Below are 26,398 nucleotides of genomic sequence, written 5' to 3' on the forward strand. Positions count from 1 at the left end.
TTCTTTAGTATCTTATATGAAACTGCAAAGGTATTCAAGTGAATTAAATTCCTTGAATGGATTCATTGAATTTACAGAGTCGGTGATGAGACTCTTGGATGCAGCAAATTTATTTATTTTTTGACACGCATGTGAATGACGATTCCATTCTGAGCCCACTGCAGGCCTTCCTACAAGCTTTCAGCGAGTAGAACGCCTGATCCTTGAAGATCAGCAGATAGCTTAAAGATCATCACCACCGGGCTGGGAGTTATTGCTATATACCCGTACAGTCCTGATCTCCCACTGAACCATCTGTACATATTTGGGCCATTAAAGGAATTCTTGGGAGGCCAGGGTTTCTGATGTGTAGCAGGCAGCCCGATCATGGGAAGGGCATAGTGAGAGAATTTTCTGCAGGCTCTAGTGGGATCTGTGCTTTAATGTAGCAAGGGCGCATATAGAGAAATGCCCTGTTGTGTTATACTGCACAGTCAAAAGTCCTGGATTGATTTGAATCCGTCTTCTGTATAGGTGTGCGTGTATACAGTTTAGCAATATCACAGAAGTACACATGGTATATTGAATATCAGCACCGCTTTGGTGCAAGAGGGATGGATGGATGGATGGATGGATGGTGAGTGGGTGGGTTTGGGTGATTAGACCCCAGACGTTTTTATTTATTTATTTCTGTTTTTGGTCACTTACCAAAAACATTTGTCCATGAACTTCATTTTTCTCCACTTTTTATGGGAAGGACGTGTTTCACTTGCAAACTTGATTGAAATAGACATGTGCTTATAGGCATGTTCACTGACATATTAAACACACCGTCAGCTTCTTCCTTAAAACGCTGCTGGAACGCTATGCCGAAACCAAACAAAGTAGACTAAATGAAAAGATAAAAATGAAAAGAGTCATTATCAGCTTTCCCGGCATTGACCTGAAGCTATCCACAGTTAATGCAAAAGTGCTGGAAACAAAGCAAGCCGCTGCTGAACATGATAAACCTATCAAGGGTTTTTGGAAGTCAGCGTTCTGTGTTGAAAACAAGTGCCTTCTTGCTAAACGATTTGCAGTGTCACTCCAGAAGGAGAAAAAAAAATCTGCATGCTTTCTTTGGTTGATAAAGAAAACGGAGGAGCTACCTACTGAAATTGTTTTGATTTAATATTCTGTTAGCAATAAATAACCAGGTTCCTCATGGTTGTTGTTTGAATAAAGTTTGTCCCTAAAGTTTACGTATTACATCCTCAATTATCTAATGTGTATAATGAATTTATTATAAAGAACTCTTTGACTTGAGATATCATTTCAGCAGGTTTTGTCATGAGCTCACGTAGTAAAATGATTCAGAGTGTGAATGTTTCAGCGCATTGCGTCTGCTCATTCCAGTTCATGTTGTTGTTTTCAGTTGGCGAAGAAGATCCGGGAGAAGTTTAACCGTTACCTGGACGTGGTGAACAGGAACAAGCAGGTGGTGGAGGCGTCGTACACGGCCCATCTGACTTCCCCGCTCACAGACATCCAGGACTGCTGCTCCATCCCACCCTCAATGATGGAGTGAGTAGAGGAATGAATTCTCGAGGATTTGTTTCTGCTCTACTTCCCTACACACACTCTTTTCATGCTTTTTGAGGATCTTTTATTGACCCTTATTACTGTTGCTCATTAACAAGGGCATTTCACATGATCCTGTCATTTTTATTTTATTTTTTTACCCATGCAAATGGACTAATTTACTGTTGTTTATCACTGTGCGTGTTAAAGCGTTTAGAGCTGTAATTGGACAGACAGATTTTGAGCTTTAGAGTTATTTGAGACACACACCCACACCATCGTGTGTTTAAATGTCAGGAGCGTCCTATCTCTAGAGGAAGCTCGAACACAGAGGCGCTGTTCAAATCGAGACGAGATGCTCAGTGCTTTCAAGTTTAATCTCAATGGGAGCAGCTTGCAGAGTTTCCAGTTATCTCTTAAATCTCATGCTTTTGGTCTCTCTCTCTTTCTCTCTCTCTCGCTATCTCTCTCGCTCTTTCTGCTGTTTTCTCACTTTGTTCCCCACATTTTCATTCAGACATTTTTTAGCCACATCTTTCATCTCCTTATCAAGCCTTTTCTTTCCCACACCGAGCCTCCCTCTGTTTCTTTACTGCAATCTCTGATGACATCCTGAATGGGACTTTTTTTTTTTTCCTGCCAAGAAAGAATTTTCATGAATCGACAGCGGGTCCATAAACCGTTTCTGAAAGCATTCCCGGTCTTTCTAACACACCCACCCATACAGCACAGAGTTCACCATGAGTGAGGCTTCCCTGCTCTGGGGTTTACCACCAAACTTTTCACACTACACTCAGTTTTAGATGAAAGAGGTGAAAGTGCTGCATATCTAAAAGCATTGCTCCATTACAGATTTGACTTCAACTCACAAACTGCTCACTTTGTATTTCCAGCATTGATGGGATGATCATGGTTTATCGATTATAGCTTTCCTGTGCATTTAAAGCAATCCATTCTGAAAAATAGCAGCTGAATTTATTCATTCCATATTCTTAATATTCATGTTGCTTTTTTTTTCTTTGAGTCCTATAACTAGTCGCATATAATAACTGTGTACTTGTACTGTAACAGCTGTTGTTTGTAACAGTAATATATCCTATAATAGGTGCTTATGTGAGCAATCCTAGTTGATGCATGCATGTGTAAAGAACCCTAGGTGTAGTAATAGTGATAGGGTGCAAGAAGTATTGAGCTGTGTGGTTTCATCGATTAGTAAGCGATCTTCAATTAGTTTACTCAAATTCCCATCATTAATTCCCAGTGCATGTTTTATTCTTCAGTATTGTATATGATAATATGTTTGAGATGGATCAGTTTCCAGTGTAGGATCTTATTCTGGAGCTCCCAAGTGATCAGCTTGTGTTGGTTTCAATTTTGAGGAACACGCTCAAATGAGGATGGGTTCCCTGTTGAGTCTGGTTACTCTCAAGGTTTCTTCCTATTGTCGTCTCAGAGTTTTTCCCTTCTACTCTGAAAAGGTACAGCTATTTTAGATTTTGTACCTTTTTATTGTGTGTTTTTGCTGGATTTATGTTTTATAAGTACGTGGCCTCTAACCAAGTCTAGAGAATGTCTGGTATTTCTCATCACCAACCTTAGCCAATGATATTTGACTGACATAAAAAAAAAAAAAAGGGGGCAAACCGAAGACCTTTTCCAGGTTATGGAAAAAATTTAAACTGAACTCTTGAATAACATTTCTAAATTGAATGCCATGAACTAAACCATTTTTCACTGCAGTGACTATATCCCATGACCAATAAAGCCAATTGTGTTGCACTGTTTCAAAGTTTGTTTCACAGAAATGTGGAGAGCCAATCAGATTCCAGTTTTTTATGGTTCTGAGATCTTGACGTTTTTGGCTACAGAAGCGTATAAAGCTTAGAAGCTTACTTTCCATTAAGTCCTCTATAAGGTGAGAGCTTCAAGTTTGGGAATCGGATCAGAAACCTGATGGTTTCCCATATATTCTGAAACCTCAGGGCGTGTGTGTGTGTGTGTGTGTGTGTGCGCGCAGAAAGAGAGAGGGACTGAGCTGTCTGATAGCACATTGCTCCTAAAACTTCAAAGGCTTTCCATAAACACTCCCAGACTCTTGGACCACTTTGTGAAAATTTGCAGTTCTCACTGTGACAGTTTTGGAAAATTCTCCCCGAGCAGCGAGAGAAAAGCAGAACCAGCACTGCGGGCCTTCACTTGTGGGTTGGAGGTGAATTTGTACTGGATATGACTGTGACATTTATTTAACCATAAACTATACTTGAGAGGTAACCGAGCCGTGTTGATTTATACCAAAATTTGAAATATTTCTGATCTCCAAAATACTTTAAATAATGACAGATAATCCCAGTTGTAGTGCGCAGAGTTTTACTAAATCCCCCTAAATTACAGAGAGGTTTTTCACCCTATAAGGAAAATTTAATGCAAACTATTTTAAGTATTATATTTAAAAGAAAAGTTGGCAGAAAAGATATATCAGTGCCTGATTTTAAAGGGAGGGAATGTTTTGCTTCTCTTCAAGCATTTAGGCCAACCAGTTTGGAGCGTGTGCTGGTGTTTTCTTAAAAACGATGATTCTTGGTCTGTTTTCACTGGTGCTCGAATGGAATCATGCCGTAAACCATCCCAAGCAGCCATGGTATAAGAACCATGTGATGGTGTAAACAGTCCCATGGGCTCTTCCAGTTGCCATTTCTGTCCTCACGGAAAAAAAAAGCCAAGTGTTGGACGCTGTATTGATATCATGTGCTTGTTACTTATCCAGCCTGTGTGTTTTTCAGCACACGCTGAGCTCAGCTGAAAATGTAAGGAATGCTTTTAATCATTCAGTGCTCATCCCAGTGATTGCTTACTGCTGCTGCTTCATGTATTCAGTCATGCCACTGTCCCCAAGTAACCATGTGATCTTCCCCTGTTCAAAACGGCCGGCCCCCGGCCGTGCATCCCCTTATCTGATTAAATTTCTAATGGATTTTTTTATGTCATCCTGGGTTCATTAACTAGGTTCATTTAAAACAACTTTCTTAGATTCAAACCTTTATTTAGCAATTTATACTGCGATTTGTACTATGATATTAAAAATGAATGTCACGGTATAAAATAATCTGTTTATACTGTGACATAAATTTTTGGTTTCCTGTTGATTTAAAAGCAAAACCAAACTTAAGGCTAAATTTACAGTACAGTGCAGTAGTCTTGAGCAAAATATAAAGAAATGAGGGGGCTCAAAACTTTTGCACACTACTGTATATTGTCCTTTAGAATCCAATTACAGCAAAAATATAAAAAATTTTTTTTTTATTTTTTATTTTTTTTTAAGGAAACCTCTGGATGAACATTACGTTGTTAGTGGTTGTGAAAGTACACACAGGGTTATGTTATTTCTTCGCATTGCTGTTCATACCTTAAGAAAACTTATGACCGGCGTACTGCATGAACTGTCACACTGCTAGGATTGGAAGCGTTTCAGGTCCTCCTGCCAACCCAAGCTCACTCTTGCCACCCTACCGTGACTGCACGATGCCGTATGCCACAACAGACACCTTTTATTCATCGCTGATGTTAACATAGTGAGTCCTGATGCTGAGTGATAACTTTGCATGCTCTATTGCAATAATAATTTACATATGTTAGCATCGTTTAGCATTAAGACTGAGTCTGTTGTGTAACATCACCAACTGCACTAAATATCGGTGCTGTGATCGAAATCGACGGATAATCACTTCATTTTTACAGATCGGTTGTTTCTCAGCTGGCTGATCACATAAACCGATACTATGGTGAGGAAGCAAAATACGTACACGAGTCGACGGCCACATCAACATGTCTGGGAGTATTACCAAGTCTCTATAAAAGACATTAAGTGTTGGATAGATAAATACGTTTGTTTGTTTTTTAAGCAAAACCACATGGGATCTGCCAAAAGCTTTAACACAACAAACCATTTTTTGGTACCTACCCAGAGAAAATAAGAGGAATAGAGTGTCTCTTAAAAATGCAGAAATCCTGATATTAATTAATTGATATGTCAATAACATTACGTTACTAGCGTTACAAATGCATTAAAAGCATGCGCTTTAATCAAGTGTCAGAGAGCTTTGTAGTTTTACATTTGATGATGTAACGGGTTCACTCTCCACCCCTGCAAGAGGGGGAGGGCACCTACATAGGGAGCCTATGGAGTGAGCGAGGAGCGACAACAGGTTGAGGTGCACGCCCATCACAGGCACACACTGTGACAGATGTTTTTACTGATTACTTGTTACCTGTTATAATTTATTGAAATTTATTTTAAATCTTTGTTTTACGGATCACTCGCAAACCGCATTACTCGCAATCTGAGGTTTCACTGTAAAAGTTTTACATTTATGATACTTTTTCAGACCGTAATTATGTTTATACACTGCTGTTTGGAATATTAGTTGTTTTTTACAGTTATAAATAGTAAATTAATCCATAAACAATACCACACAGTAAACAGAAGACTTTAAATGGCAGATCGCGATAACCGCCGGACATCCATGATCAGGGATCGGTATCAGCTGATTCAGATTACTGGAATGTTATTGCTAAATTACTTGGACATTGGCGTTTTCTGGTTTCATACAATGCCATGTTTTTACATGTCCACATAAAAATACTTGTTTACCAACATTCCAGTCCCTCAGCCTGGCGCCTCTCGGTAATAAATAGAATCAAAAGACGTTTCGGTGCTTCCAACTTAAAACAGAGACAGGACAGCACATTAATGTCTTCCTCTCTCTCTGACCCAAACTGCAATATGGTACTAGTTAAAATTATTCAGTGTTAAATGAAGCCCAGTTTTTTCTCTTTTCTGCCCTTTCATTAGTTGATAATCCACATTTTGTCTCTGTAAGCACTGACCCGGTGATGCAGTAGCATGGCGGTCAGTGTGTGGTATACTCGGGCCACATGTCTTTTTCTTAAGCCATATTTCCTGCCTCTTTTTATCCTCTGGATGCTGGGGGTCGCTAATGACCCATCAGTCTGATGGATGAGGACTGAGAGTAGGGCAGTGCTGTATGGATCTTATCTCCAGGGAGGTAAGAGCTTTATATTAGCACTGGAGTGCAGCCCCAGGCCACCTGATCGTATCACCTTCCAAAGCAAGTGCTGCTAAATGAGGGTGGAAGTGTGTCTGAGACACGTCCAGTGGGGGATCAGGCTTTGGTGATCTTTACGTCTGAGATCTGGTGTCTGTGTAAGAGTGTGCAGTGGGAAAACCCTGATGCACACCTGCTGCTGGAGATCCTGAGGGGAAACGCAGTTGGTGCTTAAGGGTTTGAAAGGGTAAGGGTTATTGAAGAAGTATGTACAGTACTGTGCAAAAGTCTTAGGCACCAAATTATATGTTGTAGCAATTTTGTTATACATGTTTATCATGTCTGCATAATCATGTACAAAATCATTTAGTATTTTCATATATAACTTAGAATTTAATAAATAAATAAATAACATTACAGGAGAATATATGCATGGCTGTGAAGAAAAAAAGACTGACCAGTTTTTAAATAGAAACTAAAAACCTAATGTACGCTCCTAGGATTTGCATAAAAATAGAAAGCAACGAGTGTGACAAAGTTACCAGAAGAACATATATGCGCCAGCAAACTCAGTAAAACCTACCAGCTGTTTTCTTATAAAACTGCACAAATCTGTGTCTAAAACTGTTTATTTTATTACTCTTTATTGCTCTTAATACTGTAGACGTTTCTTTTACATAGATGTTTTCAAAACCATCTGTTGCTTATGCCATAGTTTTGTATGTGCCCAAGACTTTTGCACAGTACTATAAGTGAAACAGCCGTTAGGTTTTACTGAGCTTGCTGGAGAATGAGTCAGTTTTCCTCATTTGGACAAGAACAGGATGATCAGGCAATCTTTTTTATTTATTTATTTTTTTTGTTTGTTTGTTGAATCCTCCTGACCCTTTGCGGATGTGAATGTTTCGCTAAAGTTAGTTTAGTTATAATAGTGATTTGCTATGACTTTCCCCTTTACAGTTAAAAATGGATACTATACTATTTCAGGAAAAATAATAAAATCTATAATATTCAGCATTAAAACGATCCATATGTGCCCGATATTGTTTTCTCAGTTTAGCCACGGCTAGATTTTTAAAAATATTTTTTTTTAGTGCTTGCTGTCCTGCAGGTCTTATTTAGACCCACATTTGCACATCGAGCTTAAATCAGTGTTCGAGGAGGAAGTGGAGTGCTCTCAGTCGGTCTGTCTCAGCACGTGTCTGTTGCTCCGGCGTCCTCTCGGCCTCCGCCTCCCCTCCGCTCTTTTCTGATGTTCAATTCAAAGTGTTTGCAAATCTATTTTCCTTTTTTTTTTCCTTTCTTTTTTTATCTAGCACATTTGCCTAGCACGCTACTTGTAAAAAGTGTACTGAAGGAGAATTCTAATGACGAGAGCCTGGTGGGAATTAAATGTCTGAAGTTCAAAGCGCTTTGCACATCACAGCAGCCGTCAATCACGAGGCAGCCGGGTGGGAGGGGTGGGGAGCTGGAGGACAAGAGAGAGTGAGGAGGGCGAACTAGGGCAGGAGGGTGGATTAGGGTAGTTTTACAGAGTGGTGGTCATTAAAGGTGGCAGGAGGGCGCGTGGTGGCCGGAGGAGGCTGGAGAAGACCGGAGCCGCACAGATTACATGACGACACTGAACTCTTTTGGAGACAAGTCCTCCATTAGATGCATAGGGAGGAACAGCTGTGAAACACCATCTCTCTCTCCACACACACACACATGCAGCCAGTTTGGTGTGAATAAACATTCTCACTTACAGCTGAGATAGATTCTTATACAGGATTTATGTAAAACTCTTAGCCTGTGTATGTGTCCTTCAAGGCTAACGGCTGATTTCTTCCAGCTGAGGAATGTTAGGACAGTTGTGCAGCGTGTATCTTTTATCATGCGCAGATGATCCTCACTGGCCACTTGACATAGAAACACCAGAAACCCGTTGCCACTCAAGCTCAGATCAGCCCGTCGTGTTGAAGTAGCGCAGTGTGTCATAGTCATAGAGATGCAGGTGAAGAGCTTAATGTAGAGAAGACTCTAGAATGAGACAGAATTAACCTGAAATATGTTTATTTCTGTTTGTTTGCAGGTTTGATGGAAATTTTAACACAAATGTGTCAAAAACCATCAGCTGCGATCGACTGTCCCCCAACGTCAACAGCCGAGCTTTCAATCCCGGACGAGACCTCAATTCAGGTGAGTGTGACGTGTGCATATACGCATGCATGCGCACACACACACACGCACACACACACACAGGACGTTCACTTTCACCTGGCTACTATGGCAACAGTTTTAAAGAGGACACCTGACGTCACCTTTTAGGGAGACACTGCTTCTGGGATTTTGATGTTTTTGCTCTTACTGTTGGTGTATTTATGACTTTGCTGTTGTGTGTGCTTTGCTGCGTGTGTGTGCGTGTGTACTCTTCCTGTGTGTTGAAGGCGCTGCAAAGCTGAGTTTTGCATTGTAAGCATTCTTGAGTGTTTGTGTTTGTGCTCTTGCTGTTGTACATGTCCTTGTGTCCACTCTTGCAGAGGTGTGTGTTTGTGTCCCTCCTTGTGTGTTTGTGTGTCCTCTTGCAGGAATGTGTGTGTGTTTGTGTGTGTCCTCTTGTAGGTGTGTGTGTGTCTGAGAGAGATTTGTCTCACTTAACTCGGACTGCGTATTCCCTTCAGCAGCGATGCCTTGAGTGAATTTTAAACAAATATTTCGGTGTGTGTTTGTAGACTTCCTTGCTTCTTGCTGCAGCATTTCTGCAGACTCGTGTTTTTTGACTCCACTTGTTTCCTGTTCCACTCCCGCCGCATTCCTGCTCCCTGCAGCAAGATTATTCCGATTCATCGTCATTCACAAGGCGTGTTTTTCCTAAAACAATCAGGTCACAGTGTGGCTTTTTATCATGCAGCGGCGAGATTAACATCAGGACGTTTGTGTGCAGTTAGTCTAAACAGTGCTGAGGACAGAGCAGAGACATGCAGTGTGGAGAGCAGACATGAGAGCTACGGCCTTCTGTCTGATGAATGAGAGACTCTCCTCTCTCCACACACTCCTCCCCTCTTCCCCTCTCTCCTCCTCGCCTCTCAACGTGTTTATTCCCCCAGAGTGCTTTAGCGCACTTTCGGCTGTCATGCATGAGTGTCACTTTTCAGATGAAGTGAGGCTCGGGACTCACTTAACCAGGGTGTGAGTGAGCAGATAAACGAGGTGATGTCAGAGAGGATATATACGTATAGAGCAGAAACTGCGAGTGCTTCCAAAGAGGAAGGACGGAGAACATTTTAATATCGTAAAACTAACTGCTGTAAACAGGTGGGTAAAATAATCGGAAGCCTTAAACTCTACAAGAGAAGTGTGTTCTCCATATCATTTTATACACACCTTGCATTTTTAAAGAGTTTGCTTTAATAAATATTTAAGTGCAAAGTTTTTACCCACAACTTAAAGTATGTAGTGTGTCTGTGCTTTTAAAGCAGGACCTGACAACAAAAAAGACCCACTGATGAATCAAGGTTTATTAGATAAAGGCTCAGGATTATCTAATTTATCGATAAGCCTGGACCACTAAATCTGATTAATCGAGAATCCAGAAGGATGGCAGCTGTTTAATTAAGAACCCACGAGCACAGCGTCTGATCAATCGACAATAATAATTTCTTTCATGTAATAATGGGTTAAAAACAAACAAAAAAATGTCTTTCTCACTTGCCCAAGTGGCAAGTTCTTTGTCCAACCACAGGGTTTACAGCAAGGGAACACTGGAAAGCAGTAATGTTGTGCATGGGCTAGCTAGCTAACTTGTTAACCTAATCATTTAGAGATCCAGTGTTCTTTCTCTACCGATGCTTCAGTGTAACAGATCTGCTACCATTGCAGGCAAGGTCAGTGTTTGGAAATGTTATTGTTCATAAGGTTTTGCCGATGTTCGAGGGAAAAAAGTTCTAACACTTTAAAGGTTTTTGGTTGTGAAAGTGTTGGCATAACGCTATACAGTAGTTAATTTCACTCATGAACAGGAACACCTATGTATATATCAGAGAGAGCTCAGCTAATTTGGACATGGAGTTGTAGACGCATGCAGCCCTAATTTAAAGTGTTCTATCATAATGTTAAGACATCAGCAGTAACGAGAAATGCATTTTATAATAGGACTTCGTCTAACGGAACGAAAGGACTCAAGAGAAGGCGAACATGTAATGAAATGGAATGAAGGAGCATGGTTTCAGAGCCTGAGGGGAGGGATCGAGGAAATGAAGTCCTTTTCCTTATGGTAGTGCTTTTCAGCTTCTCTAAACACTGAGTGGAGGATTAAGTGTTGTGGAGCAGTGAATGTATATGATTCTTCAAACTGTCGACATGCTCCAAAGTTCCTGTTTATGCACTCAGTGCTGATTAATGGTGCAGGGTGCTGGTGGATGTGTCTGGCCTTTTCTTTCCTGTTAAGAGCTTGAGTTAAGGGCATCCAGATTGCTCAGAATTACAGTGCCTCCTTATTTACTGAAGGTTGACCCAATCATATATTAGTTCTTATTATATTTCTCTGCTCTTGTTTTTCCTCCTCACACAAGCTTTACTATTTTAGTCTTTCAGTTTTCAGCTGTTGCACGGTACAAAGCAAATTTTAAGTTCTTTTTGCACCCTAAAAATGTGTCTTTACTGCAGCATTCACTCTCAGCTTTTTTACAAGGCGTGTTCAAGTCAAACCGGGACTTTTGTTTGTGCAGAATACTCAAACAAATGTAAGAGTAGGGATGGAAATCACCAGTCACCTCCTGATACGATTATAACTATAATTATGTGCTGATGGGATAACAATTTCACGGTTTTATAAATACAATGGAACCTTGGATTACGAACATAATTTTTTCCGGGACCGGGCTCATATTCCAAAACAAACATAAATCAAAGCAAATTTTCCCATAAGAAATAATAATTAATTAATTATTAATAATTATTTGTTCCACAGCCCAAAAAAATTAATGGGAGGCAGGCACTTGAGGCTCTCACATCGATTACGGCTCTACAGCCAATTACGGGTGTTCGTGAGCTCATGCAAGAGAAAGGAGTGGATAGCGCTGTCCTCTGAGTATGTTACGCCGCCCGCAACGGTGCGTAAGCGAGCAGTTCGAAAAGATGCTTTTGGTGGCTTCATGTGGGTTGGAGGAAGCACGTGTTAGGATTTGCCATCCTTGTTTGGTGGTTGTAGCCTTTAAGGTGGGAAATGAGGTGGTTACGGCTAAATTATGGAGGAAATCACAAAAAATCCTTAAAAAAACTATAGTTCATGCCATGTACCACATGTTATCACCCAAATGAGGATGGGTTCTCTGTTTAGTCTGGTTTCTCTCAAAGTTTCTGCCTATTGACATCTCAGGGAGTTTTTCCTTTCCAATGTTGCTGTCGTCCTCGGCTTACTCATCAGGTACAGTCTTATCATTTTGAATTATACACATTCATATTTCATACAAACTTCCATAATTCTTTAGATTGTTTAAGGCTGCTTTGTGACTATGACAATTGTTAAAAGTGCTATACAAATGAAATTTAATAAATTACTGCAAACTTAGCATGAATATACATAGCATTAAATTCCCTCCACGGTGGTGTTGTGGTTAGCACTGTGGCTTTGCATCTCCAGGGTCCGGGTTCGATTCCCGTCTCTGAGTTTATGGAGTTTGCACGATCACCCTGCTTGGTGGGTTTCTTCCAGGTTCTCCAGGTTTCCTCCCACAGTTTAAAGAGATGCGGATTAGGATAAGTGTCGTTTTCGAATTGCCCGTAGTGTGTGAATGAGTGTGAGAGTAAGTGTATGTATGTGTGTGCCTTGTGATGGATTGGCACCCTGTCCCCCGCCGTGTGCCCTAAGCCTCTTGTGATAGGCTCCAGACCCCCCGCAACCCTGAATATACAGGATAAAGCGGTATAGATGAGTAAACCCCCTCCAGTGTCTATATCACATCTGCGACAGGTTTTGTAATCGGAGGTTTATCTAATAAGCACAACAGAGGAGAGGTTCTTTCCTAGCCCCAACATCTGGAGAGAAAAAATACATAAAACATAAACGTCAGCTCAACTTATACCTGCCTTCTATGTCACGTTCTTAAAAAATTATATCTTTTGGAAGCACTAACCTCATGAAGCTTGAAGGACTATATTCATAGTGAAACTTACCTAACAAATCAACTTCAGCGACACTACGTCTCATGCCAGTTTGGTCCTCAAGTAGTTCCTGTTCCACTGAGAATGGACTAATTACATCCCGGAACGATGAAACAGATAAGGAACTTCTTGTTTTAAAGCTGAAGCTGATCTTTACTATTATAGCACTACTATTATCCAGGTGTAGAGGGTTATTTATCCCACGTCCAATGCTCTGTCTTCCTTGTACCTTGTTTGCGCAGATTAAATAAACACTTATGGCAGAGTGAGCGATGTGATTGGGGTGTTTGGATAGGATGATCCTGTCTGTTTGAATCTGGGCTCAGGGCCTCACAAACCAGAGGCATGTCCAAGCAAAACACATTCAGGCTGCCTCGTCACACTACATTAACACTGCAGCATTACCGTGTGCCAAGAGTACAGTGCTGTAGTGGTCTGGGTGATGGGCGTTACAGCTGACTCCCTAGAGCTGTTTGGATAATATTGTTTTCATTTTAGGAAAGAATAGAAAGCGCCTCCTTGAGTGATCATATTTTTTTTTTAAATATTAATAAAATGTGCAAAACTACTTTTAACACAAGATGTAAAAGGATCTTTATTAACATTTCAATTCAAGTGGGTATACAGTATACAAATAGTGTAGGTCTCCCTTGTGCCAGGAAAAAGCCCAGACCCATTGAGACATGGACGGCGCAAGGCCTCTGAAGGTGTGCTGTTGTATCTGGCACCGAGTCGTTAACAGCAGATCCTTACAGGACGTAAGTTGAGAGGTGGGACCTCCACGGATCAGGCTTGTTTTTCCAGCACGTCCTACAGACGCTCTGTCGCATTCAGATTGCAGGCCACGTTAACACTTTCAACTTTTTGTCGTGTTCCTTAAACATTCCTTAACATTTTTGTGGAGAATGAGGTTGGTTTATCGTATTGAAAGAGGCCACTGCCATTAGGGAATATGGTTGAAACTTGGTCAGCAGCAGTGGTTATGTAGGCGGTACATGTCAAAGTAACATTCACATGTATGCCAGGAGCCAAGGTTTATTGCCCAGCAGAATATTGCCCAGAGCATCGCACATTCTCTCCTGGATCGTCTTCTTTCCATAGTGCATCCTGGTGCAAAAGAAAAACAGCTTCATCAGACCTGATTCACCGTCTTTTATTGCTCCGTGATGTCCTGCGTCCTGATGATCATTTGCCCAATGTAGGCGCTTTTGTTGCTTGACCCTTAGACCAAACAGGTTTATAATATAATGGGTTTGGATAGGCAGAAAATCCCAGAGGTTCCGCTGTAATAACTAATTCAATCTGAATTGAGCTTTTGTTCATGTTTATGTAGTAAAAGTGCAAATGGAAATCAATCCTTTATTTATTTTACCACTGTGTCCTTATTTATGTGTCTCTCCGTCTTGTGTGTTTTAGTGCTGGCAGACAACCTGAAGTCGAACCCAGGCATCAAGTGGCAGTACTTCAGCTCAGAGGAGGGCATCTTCACTGTGTTTCCTGCTCACAAGTTTCACTGCAAAAGCACATACGAGCACAGGAGCAGGTGCAGAAACACACACAGACACACATGTGACCACACTGAGATTATGAAAGGCTTGAGAGTACATTACTTATCAACAGATCTCAGTAAAAAGCCACATTTATTTGGTGGAAAGGAAAAAACCTGTCTGAAATATTAGTGCTGCCAGGAGCTGTGTATTTCTCCAGCACCAGCTTCCTTCAGCGCGGAATGCAAAGCCCCAGTCTTTATTTGTTTTGCATTTAGACCACTTAACTGAATGAAACCTAAGACAAATGCTCTCCATATGTTTGAATAATCACTTGGATCGCAACACACTTTCCCCCCATGAAAACACTTTCCCCCTAATTTTCGGGAGACTTTCCAACATAATTGAATAGTCTTACAGTTACATAAGCCAGATTAAGAACTATAGTTCAGTGAGGGTCAAAACCACGCCAAGATGATTATTACCTTTTTTTTTATTATTCCCAGTGTGTTGTTCGTTTAATCATCCTGAAACTATTTAATAACTACACGAAAATTAATCGCAAAGGAGTATAGTTCTGAAGGTGAGTAATGGGAAGTCTGGGGCAGCCAATAGTTCTTCTGTGTTTGTGTGGTCAAAGAGGAATTCCGTAGATATACCTAATTCCCATTGGGATTAATAAAGTAGGCTGTATATCTATTCATGTCATAGATTTGAAATATCCGTCAATCTAATGATGCAGATAATCAAAATGGCTGTTCCAGCATGGGAGATATATTCCGACCGTGTAGCTCCAGGGTCCCTGGGTGACCCTGAGATCGGGTTACATTCCATGTTCTCCCAATTGGTCCTTGTTGGTTTCCTTCAGGTTCTCTGGTTAGGTGGACAGATAGATAGATGAATTGATACATACATACATACTTTATTGATCTCGAAGGAAATTCCAGTTATCCAGCAGCCATAGGGACAGTTAAACAAAGTTAGGTTGTAAATTGCACACTGTAAATCTTCCATATAGTCTGTACACACAGGGTAATGTGAGAACTGACTAGAAGTTGCTATTGCAATAAAAATCTGGAAGATATATAAGGAGTATATAAATAAAGCATATAAATCAAAGATCAAAAGATCAAAGAAAAAAACCTAAAAAAGAGAAATGAGGTTAATTGCAGTTCAGCCATAATGTGAGCTGAGCAGACCCTGAAGCTAACAGATGAGGGGCCAGGGGTAGCTCAGTGGTTAAGGCATTGGACTACGGTTTGGAAGATCCCAGGTTCAAACCCCACAACCACCAAGTTGCCACTGTTGGGCCCTTGAGCAAGGCCCTTAATCCTCTACTGCTCAGATGTATAATGAGATAAAAATGTAAGTCGCTCTGGATAAGAGCGTCTGCCAAATGCCTAAATGTAAATGATGAGAGTTACAGTATGCATGTAACACCGTGATGTAATGGTGGACAGAGATGCATACTTCTCAGTTAAATGCTTAAATGCTTGTATTTGTTTTGTTTAAATGCTGTGCTCGCTTTTTTAGTGAGAAAACTAATGTTATAACGGGCTACATGTAAGGTTTTAAAATTGTAACAAATCGGGAGAAAAATGTTATATCAAATCGCATATTTATAAAATCATGATACTTATAAAAACGCAATTTTAATTGAATTGACATCCAGGTATCGTGATAATATCGTATCATGAGGCGACTGGTGGTTCCTATCCCTAACAGACAGTGTCCTGCAAAGAAAAACACAAGATCTAATCAATCTAGTATGACCGTTCACTTAGCGAGCTCATGCTGGGTATGAGTAGAAGTGTAAACGAGATCAGGTAAGCTCAGGCTTTTCACACCAGAGTCCTTTGGAAGTCAAGAAACCAGATCAAAACTTCCGACTAGATTCAGGCTACAACATATCAGAGTTTCGTCATCATTCCCCACAAAAGGAATAAATGGTGTAGTTCAGTGGTTTCAGCAGGTCTCGTCTACTGGGACAAAAGAGTGATGGAAAGTGAGTCACACGGACCTGGGGCCATGGCATGATGGAAAGTGAGTCACCAGGTGTTTACAACAATATTACAGCATATAGAAAGTTCACCAGGGCAAGTTAATTGCTCAGACAACCCAAACAAGCACAATCACGTCTCCATGAACACACTGAAAACATAAAGGTGACCAAAAAAAAAAAAAAAACCCGTTACCATACAAGTAATGATGTTTGTTTCCTGATAATTCTTTAGTCAGTTTCTAAGTGAAATCATTTTCCACCATAAAGTTGAACAACTAAACGCGGTAGAGATTTTCATTGCTGTTCCTCTGTAATAAATAAATACACAGAGAACACACGAGCGCGGTGCTCAGCACGTCCACTGGGGTTTGCTGTCTTGTGCGGCAGGGTCAGGGTTTGATTCTTAGGAAGCTGTAAAGTTTACGCAGCCCTGGTATCCAAAGTTCTCCTCAGTGAAGGCCACAAGTAATGATCTGCGGGAAGTGTGGGATTTTTATGCTCGTGTAGCTTCGTCTTGTTCTCTCTTCTGCTTTTGTCTATTGCTTATTCTTTTCTATGCTCTCTTCGAGAACTGGATGATGTTTCAATGAATAATTCTGTTACTTCTGCGCAAACAATCATTAATGCATACTCATGCCACACAATAACATCCTTAATGCCTAGGTTTTTTTTTTTGCAACACTAATGTACCTTTGTGCACTCTGGGTTATTTTTTACAGTTGCAGTATTTATTTATTTTTTTTCTGGTTGCACCAAGAGTTTGGCAGAGTTTAAATGCTATTTTTAGGCTTTGATCCCAGGTCCTTTTGAAATGGTGGTTTAAGGTTTGATTACTAGGCTTGGAAGCTGTTCTTGATTGGTTCTGCTTGTCATGTCACTTCCTGTTTTTGTGATGTAGAGGAAAGTGAAGCATACAGAATGTCTTGTAATTAAATCTAGACTGAAGGTAATGCAGTCTATCCTGAAAGCCAATGCAAACCTGGGACTTTTGATTGTTCAGAATAACAGAACACAGTTACTGTATGAACCTCTTTATTTCTCTATATAATCCCCTGATACACTAATGCACTTACCTCAGTGCTTGGATACCGTCAAGGTAGAAAGTTTTTTTTCCAGTACAACGGAGCCATGGTTTGATACCTGGCTAGGCTATTTTTAAAGGAGTTAAAGGAGTTCCTGGGAGGCCAAACGTGAGACAGGAAGTCTCACAATGATGGGCTCCAGGCACTAGTGAAACACTGGGATTGTGTGCAGGAGGGGAATATATAAAGAAATGAAGATAGTTTTTAATATCATTACTGTGTTCTGTTTTTCTGCACAACTAAAAGTCCCGGTGTGACTTGACTTGACCCTTGTAAATAACAAATCTTAGTCTGTCCTTTTGTAAGCCTTTGTCTGTATACAAGTGGTGTATGAAATTGTGCATTTGATCTACAATCTGCAAGGTTGAAAGCAAATATGTGATTATACGCCTCCACCCCAAACAAGCCCAGAGTCTGTCCTAAGTATGAACTTAAGTATCTAGACAAAGTCCACAAAAGCTTGCAAAAATTATTTATTGACAAACAACTAATATGTCAAGAACTTCACACAGAAGGAACCCAACAGATCGCTCTCGGAGGATTTCCCTTCTCATGTCTCTGCTTTGCTCATCAAAGATCTAGGCCCAAGATTTCTGTAAATCTGAATTGAAACGTAAAAACATCATACAGAGGAATAGCTGGAGGTAAAGTTGGGAGAACATGAGTCTCACTTCAGTCCAGATCATCATTCTTTTCAGTCCCTGTTGCTCACCTTCTCTCATTCTTGGTTTGATTTCTATCGAAACCCTGAGCTACCAGGGGGCCCTCTTTTCTGTTTGTCCTCATATTCAGCTTTGTTTGTATGAAGGTTTTAAACTTGTCCATATGTAATTTTTTTTCTCCAGGCCTGTGTATGTAACCGCGGTGAGGCCGCAGTCGAAGCATGTGGTGGTGCTCGTCGACCACGGCGCCTCCGTCAGTGAGACACAGCTCCAGATCGCCCGAGACGCCGCTCTCGTCATCCTTAACTCCATCGACGAACATGATAAAGTGAGAAAATTCACACAGCGAGAAACCCACAGAACCCAGCCTGCACTCATTGTCTCTCCAAGATCTGATAGTTGTAGTAGTAGTTTAAATGTTTAATATTAGGGTTGTTCTGAAAGTAGGCATAGCTTTTTTTATTAACTGAAATACATTATTTAACTCTTCCTCTATGCGAGGGTACTACTCAACATCCTCCCCCTCACAAGCCATGCCTTTGCGCCATCTTTGAACCCAACTCTCTAATCTTCTTTATCGCAGCTGATGGTCTCCCACTGCTTGGTTTGTTTTCAGTGTTGGGTTTCCCCGTCTTTAAATTTCTTCAACCATCTGTGCACATTTCTGTAATAATTTTGTAGTGCAGTAGGAGACCATCAGCTGTGGCAAAGCAGATCTTCAAACAGGATTCGAGAGTTTAATAAATTCAGGGTTTTTTGTATAGCGCTTTTAACAATTGACATTGTCGCAAAGCAGCTTTACACAATCAAAAGAATTCTTTAAGTTTTCATGAAATGTGAACGTGTATGAATCAAAATGATAAGCCGAGGACGACGGCGACAGTAGCAAGGAAAAACTCCCTGAGATGGTAAAAGGAAGAAACCTTGAGAGGAACCAGACTCAACAGGGAACCCATCCTCATTTGGGTGAAACTGATAACAGGGATTGATCTGCAGTCGTACTGTGTGTTAGAAGGCTGGAAGTTCAGTATAACAGGAGATGTGTTTAAGTTAAAATTGATTCCAGTTTGGTATTAGAGGCTCAGGTAGACTGTAGGAAACTCCAGTCCTGAACCATCAAGCAACTGCAGTCAAAAGTTCTCAGAGAACAGCTGTCTGCATCAGTCAAGTGGAACCGTTTCCAGGCAGACCACACGGGGCATCCATGCGACGAGATCTCCAACCAGAAGCGGGACACCAGGACGAGTCGGACAGCTCCAGAGGGCAAAGGGGGTCTGGATCACTGGAAGTTCAGGATCGACATGTATAGCTTGACAAAGAGACCGGTAGAAGGAAAGAGAGAGCAGAAGAGAAGGAGTTGGGTTTAACACGAGAAAATGCGTGGCTTGTCATGGAGTACCTTTTATATAGAGGAAAAATTACTCTACAATTAATAAGCAAAAGTTATGCTTGTTTTTTTCAGCCTTTATAATAGCCTTATGAATATCCATGAAAACTCAATTCGGAAATATCTTTCTGGTAAGCTCTACTAGTGAACCAGTAAAACTCAGTAGTAAAGTAATTTGTTTATCAAATACAGTAGTTCAAAGATTTGAAGGATTTTATATGCAATGCTTAAATTTTTTATACATTTTTTAATATTTGACATCATTTTGCTTCTTTTCTTTGAAGATACCAAATCTGTTTGTCTTCCTCAGCCTGTAAGACATTTTTTTCCTCTCCTCTGTAGATCTCGGTGTTGACTGTAGCGGACGCGGTTCGCTCCTGCTCCTTGGATCAGTGCTACAAGAGCTTTCTGTCTCCTGCCACCAGTGAGACCAAGCGCAAGATGAGCACGTTCATTAACAGCATTAAGTCCTCCGACAGCGCTACCCAGCATGCCCTGGGCTTCCAGAAGGCCTTTCAGCTTCTGAGGAACACCAGCAGCATGGGCAGACCTCACAGCAGTAAGTCACTTGATTCAGGATGAACCTAGAGCTTGAAACCTTAGAGGTTTGGTAACCTTATTGCTCTCTCTCTCTCTCTCTCTCTCTCTCTCTCTCTCTCTCTCTCTCTCTCCCACAGACACCGATATGGTGATAATCTACCTGTCGTCGGGCGTCACCTCTCGAGACTCCTCGGAGCATGAGAAAAGGGCCACTCTGAACGTGATTAAAGAGGAGAATCGTCACCTCAACAACTCCGTAATGATCCTCACCTACGCTCTTATCAACGGTAAAACACACTCGGGTTTATTTCTTATTCCCCATCATGACTTGTAGGTTACCAGCACATTCATTTTAGTTATCGATTAGCTTTATTTTACGTATACAAGCTCTTAGTTCTATAAAATATTTTGATTTTTTTCTTCTTTCATGTCTCTATCTGTATTTGTGTACATGTGAGAGAGAGAGAGAGAGCATTATAAAAAAAGCTCTCTCTTTTGTCCTGCTCACCTGGCTCTCCCTCTGCATGCATTAGTCTGTTATTAACATACATTAGCTGGGCATGAGGAGAATTAAAATACAGGATGTCTGAAGGAAGAAAGAGAAAAGCAGCGGAAACACATCAAAGGGCACTCAGTGACATGAAAGGGTGCAGAGGGCTTTTTGTTTTGTAGATGACAGAAATATGATTGGATTTGATTAGCATGGTGGTGTATGGCGGAATCGTTCTGTAGTTCGGACTGGAACGAACATGAGAAGATCAGTCATATTGCAGCCGCACTGAAATGGAGTAGCAGCTGGAAATGACTAAGAAAAATAAAAAAAGATTTTTAGCGAGTTTTATTGCAATAAGTTTTTCAGTCTGTATCAAATTCGATTATTGGATTAAAACATTATTAAACGTGAACTTTTTTTGGCACAGATGCACGTCTACAACTGGCCTGTTTGTAGTTAGTAAGATTCAGGCTGATTTCTTTGATCTTTCAGTTTAATTCCTTGCTACAGCAATACCAGAACCACCTGAAATGCTTTTCTGATTTTTCTGCCAAAGGTCATTCAGTCCAAAAAAGGGCAATTCACTAAAGCAGGAATATGATGATGATATTTTTATTTAACAAAATTGTTTCTTGCCACACAGAGGGGGTAACAGGTCTGAAGGAGCTGGCGTTTATGCGTGACCTGGCGGAGCAGAACTCTGCGAAATACAGCGTCTCAGATCGTAACACACTCCCTGTCGTGAAGGGCAGCATGATGGTACTGAACCAGCTCAGTAACTTGGAGACCAGCGTGGGCCGTTTCTACATCAACCTGCCCAACCGCATGATCGACGTGGCCTCCTTCAGCCTGCCCTATGCCGATCAGATGGGCGATGGTGAGTTAGGACGCACCAGTGCAGAGTCTTATATTTACACAAGTTAATCTTTAAGAATTGCAATGCACAACATTTATTCCTAAACCAAGGAGAGGGTATGAAAAGGTTTCGAGATTTGCATGTTGTCGCTTTCGCCGTACGTCCTCTCTCAGACGCTTTAAAACCTTTCAGTAGAAGTCGCTATTGGCGGTCTGGCTTAAGGGGGGCGAATTCTTGATGCACAATGCTGCGAATGTCGACAATGACGGTGACAGTTGCACAGCTCCTGTACAGCTGTACACAGGACGATGTCTTTTGGCACGCTGACTTATGAAGGTCGGTGCTTCCTGTGACTGTGCGTGCAGCCTTGTGCTGCCATCTGTTGCCGTGTTACATGGCTAATCTCAAAACGTTTTGATATCACCTCGTATATGTTTGCATTTAAGATGGTGAAATTAATGTGATTAACACATTGACAGACGACACAGCATTCCGAGTGGTAGGAGTCAAATATTTGCAAAATTTCTAGAATTGTAAGAAAAAATGGACCAGGATATTTATTAAATTGTTATGCTTAAAGAGAAGCAGCTTGGCCCTCTGTATCGACCCTGGGTTCAGTGCATCAACAGTCCCTCCGATGCTTTAATGCTTGTGGTGTCCAAGAGGCTACGACATCAGTGTTCATTATTTAATATACTACCAGGCACCGATCTGAGTGGCAGCCCATTTAGTCGCTCTGTCTGTGTGTCTTTTCTTTCTACATTTCTATCGTTTTCAATTGCTTTTTTCCTTCTTTTCCCCTTATTTCTATATGTTTTAAACAGCCAATCTTCTGGAATTTCCTTCAGGATCAATAATGTGTTTTTCTGTCTCAATAAATAGGATGCTAAAGAAAACTGTCTTTAATTTACTTCCTGTAGGCTTTATTATGACCGTCAGCCGGCCGTGCTACTTTGGGAACCTGCTGCTTGGAGTTGTAGGAGTGGATGTGAACCTTGCTTATATCCTCGAGGATGTCACCTACTACCAGGACTCACTGGCCTCGTACACCTTCCTCATAGATAACAAAGGTATGAACACTACCGTGGGTCATTTATTTTTACAACAGTCTTTTCCAGTAACTTGTGCAACACAATACAGTAATTGTTCCTCCTGAGTCCTGATATAGAAGGAACAACCTTGTCATACAACAAGCAGTGGAACAGCTAATAAATCATTCTTTTAATGAGTTGCATGGCTGTGCATCCCTGAATAATGATCCTGGCTGAGGTGGCTTAGATCTCACTGCATTTTCTACCACAAGTGGAGAAAAAACAGCCTAGCTTGATCACCAAAGGCATTGTGTTTTTGCAGGTCAATGCACAACTTCATACTGCCCAATGCACCACTTACCCTTTCCACATGTTTGGGTTATTAAAGGAGATCCTGGGGGGCCAGTGTTTCAGACATAAATCAAACAGTCTGATCATGTCTCGTGCATACTGTGAAAACTTTTTACCTTGGTGGTATCCAACGCTAGTGAAACCCTGGAACAAGTGCATTAGTGTAGCAGGTGATTATATAGAGAAACTAATGGAGTATTTACAGAATAACAGTGTTTAATAATTCTGCACAATCAGAGGTCCTGGTTTGACTTAAACACGCCTTGTAGATTCCCAAATCAGGTTTCCAGGGTAGGGTAGATTAATTAACAAGCTAAAGCGTATGAGCGGAAATGAGTGGTGCCTATAAGAGTTCAAGCTCATTTTCATTAATGAGGCTAAACGTGATCTCTTGAGAAACTGAAGCGGCGATCTCCGGGTGAGAGGCTGCTGCACCTGCCGTCTCCAGCTGCTCACTAAATACACGGTGAACCACAGCCAAGGCATTGCACCGAGGATTAAAAGCCGCCTTTACCTAGGAGCATGTTACAGTTTAGCTATTTTAAATTCATGGTTTGTTGCCATGCGTTTTAAAAATGTTGCAAATAAAAAGTGGTGCACAATATTTGTACATCCAGCTTAAATTACAATTCTTGAAATGACAGATGGAAAAAGAAGTGCTGTACACTTAGAGGTTAAAAATATAGTAAAGATTCTGTTCAGGCATGAATAGACTACAGCAGAACTAAGCAGCTAACAGGGTGAAAAAAGTCAACCCAGTAAAAATAGAACAATTTATAAAGATGACATAATGCAAGACGTGAAAGAAACATTTACAATTACTTTACATTTTAAACATAACTAAATGACGTTTGATGAGATTTAGATTTTATAAACCCTAAGTCTCACAAGTAGTTTTTCTTACTGATGATTTTCGCACATCTGGTGGAGGAACTAAATTGACTCTTGATTATTATTGATAGTTTTTTCAGGTACTGTATTTATGTGCAATATGGCAATGAAAGAAACCAGTAAAAAAATTGCATGAATAATAGGATAGTTGTTTAAGCCGTGATTGAAATCCTCAGGCAATATGCTTAGACTATTATAGAGACTTGACTGTCATTTTACTAGAACTAAACCATGTCAAGATAATTGTCTTACACTACCTAACAGCTTTCTAGGCTAGTCACGAGTTATTGTGGTGCATATTGCATTAAAGTATTGATTATTCTGACAGGTTTCACGCTCATGCACCCGTCCCTGACTCGTCCGTACCTGATGACCGAAGCCCCGCTCCACACGGACATCATCCACTACGAGAACATTCCTGGATTTGCGGTTGTTCGCCAGAACATCCTCAGGTTAGCGTCTACTTCATTACGGGCTACCGTGATAAAGACATTATGTAATCCAGCCAAGCTAGAGGATGATTAATAGCACTGGTTGTTCCCGGACAGTTTGCCTCTGGGGAGTCAGGTGATCGCTGTACCCGTCAACTCATCCCTGTCCTGGCATGTGAATCGTCTGCGGGACCCGAGCCGAGACGCCTACAACGTCAGCTACGCTTGGAAACTGGTACTGACGCTGCTGCCAACATTTTTTCTCTTCATGCCATGCACTTCTACTGTAGTTTAGATTCCAGGCAGGTTAGATCGTAACAAGGGGAAGAGACTATAGAGTTACAGTTTAATCCTCAGGCTTACTACATTGACACACAACTTTTCCCAGCATGCACTTTTTCCTTCAGCTTCATTTATGGCTTACTTTGTGCAGTTCAGCCACTTAACCTAAATTGGTAGGCTAGGCAAAAAAAAAGCTGTCCAACAGTGTCGTCATGGGCAATAAAATAAAACTGTAGTGCTCTTGTTGCTGTACTAACTCACACTTACTCCTCCCTAACGCTGTCAACGTTTTTGCTCTTTGATTTTGACCTGTTTTTAATTCTTACGAGGATATGTTTTTGATTTAAAAAATACATAAAGTAAAACCGAATTTCATCTGCTATGCTTTCTGGTGCACTCTGCTCAGCGCACTTACCTTATTGACTCTCTTTTTCTCCACCAAGTGTTTCATATATACAGGAATGTATTTGTGTCTAAGTGCCAAACCACATTTATCTACTAAAGTGGCTTTATTATGTATGGGCGCCAGTGTTTTTTATTCTGGCTCACAACACACTTTAGTTTAAAAGAAATCATATTTCCCATTTAAGTGACTTTATTTCTTCTAGTTTAGGGTATGTTCTGCTCTTTGTAAACCCACTTGCGTATACTAGGATATTCAATATTAGGTCATTTGCCCTAACCTGTCCCATGAGTGCCAACACTCCAGGCAACACTGATCAGATTTTGACAGCCTTTTTAAGGATCTGTCACGCCGCTGTTTAAACATTTTTTACTCTAATCACGTTACTTTCATTTTTCTGACTGTGCTGTGTAGGTGCAGGATACGTCGTTCATCCTGTGCATTGTGTACGTTCAGCCTGAGATCCCCGTGAAGCAGTTGAAGAACCTGAACACAGCAGCGAGCAATAAGCTTCTGTACCACCGACTCGACCTGCTGGGCCAACCCAGCTCCTGCTTGCACTTCAAACAGCTCGCTACTGTGGGTAAGCATCCTGAGACCTAAAACTGCAGCAGTATGATGACGTGGTAGGATTTCAACCAGGCGTGCACAAAACCTGTGTAGAACAGTTAAAATAGCTGACAGGGTTAGACAACACTATTTATGTAAAGTGGAATCTCGGATTGCGAGTAACGCAGTTTGCGAGTGTTCCGCAAGACGAGCAAAGATTTTTTATTAATTTTGACTTGAAAAACGAGCAAGTCTTGGTTTACGAGTACCGAGTATCATGTATCGCGCATGTGCTCCTTGTTTTAATGGCGATCGTCACATAATCACAACTGAGCCAATGGTTTTTCTCTCTCTTGCGCTGCGGAATTGTGGGTAATCGTCTCCCCTGCTGGGTCTTAGTGTGCGTCTCTTACTGATATAATCAACATCTGTGCACGCGTGTACTGTTTACTATAACACTGTGACCACGTGTGTGCTCGCGCGTAAAACATATTTTATTTTGTGTTTGTAAGCTCGTGTACAGCACACATGTAAAGCAAATCAAATCTCATTAAAGAGGTTAAAGATCTATTTTCTATTTCTCCCTCAGTATCCCGTTATGTGCGCGCGTGTAATTTGACACCGTGCCCCTTCTCACACACCCTTCTCCTCTTGCCTTCACACACCTCCTCCCCTCTCTTCTCCTTGTGCCTTCACACACACACTCACACACACTCTCTCTGCTCTACACAAACACTGCTCTGTTGCAATTCTTTTTAAAGGTAAAGTGCAGGTTAATTTGTTTTTTATTTTTACTTTACAGCAGTGATTACGTCAGTGTGCGCTTATGCGAGAGTTGTTAGCGATGTTCTTTGCTAATTTTTCTGATAAAACAGTCTTTCCGTTAATGTGTGTGTGAGACTCAAATAAGAGAGGAGTGTGTTACTGTGTAAGACGAGAAGAGGAGAGGGGCTGATTCTTCCTTTCCTCTTACTTTAGATTCACACACAGCGCCTGTGCGCATAAACGGAAACACTTATCTGTCTGGATTTATTTTTTACTTTTTTTTAAGGTAAAGTGCAGGTTAATTTGTTTTATTTTTACTTTATATGTTGTATTAATTATATTGTATTTAATTTTGGCCTGTGGAACGAATAATTTGAGTTTCCATTATTTCTTATGGGAAAATTCGCTTTGATTTAAGCTTTTTGAAATACGAGCCCACTTCT

The 26,398-nt window shown here is 40.9% G+C and overlaps 1 protein-coding gene across 1 annotated transcript in view; it reads left to right on the forward strand.

Annotated features, from left to right (window-relative positions):
• cachd1 (cache domain containing 1) overlaps window positions 1–26,398 on the forward strand; it is an 81,038-nt gene that overhangs the window by 37,092 nt on the left and 17,548 nt on the right. The window contains exons 3-13 of the mRNA XM_053499261.1: window positions 1,394–1,542; window positions 8,674–8,780; window positions 14,160–14,286; window positions 18,160–18,304; window positions 19,706–19,922; window positions 20,041–20,190; window positions 21,040–21,273; window positions 22,173–22,322; window positions 23,854–23,977; window positions 24,074–24,191; window positions 25,056–25,224. Of these exons, the coding sequence (XP_053355236.1) occupies window positions 1,394–1,542; window positions 8,674–8,780; window positions 14,160–14,286; window positions 18,160–18,304; window positions 19,706–19,922; window positions 20,041–20,190; window positions 21,040–21,273; window positions 22,173–22,322; window positions 23,854–23,977; window positions 24,074–24,191; window positions 25,056–25,224 (1,690 nt within the window). The remainder of the gene's footprint in view (window positions 1–1,393; window positions 1,543–8,673; window positions 8,781–14,159; window positions 14,287–18,159; window positions 18,305–19,705; window positions 19,923–20,040; window positions 20,191–21,039; window positions 21,274–22,172; window positions 22,323–23,853; window positions 23,978–24,073; window positions 24,192–25,055; window positions 25,225–26,398) is intronic.

The sequence above is a fragment of the Clarias gariepinus genome, chromosome 6 (assembly GCF_024256425.1).
Source record: "Clarias gariepinus isolate MV-2021 ecotype Netherlands chromosome 6, CGAR_prim_01v2, whole genome shotgun sequence".
Classification (NCBI taxonomy): domain Eukaryota; kingdom Metazoa; phylum Chordata; class Actinopteri; order Siluriformes; family Clariidae; genus Clarias; species Clarias gariepinus.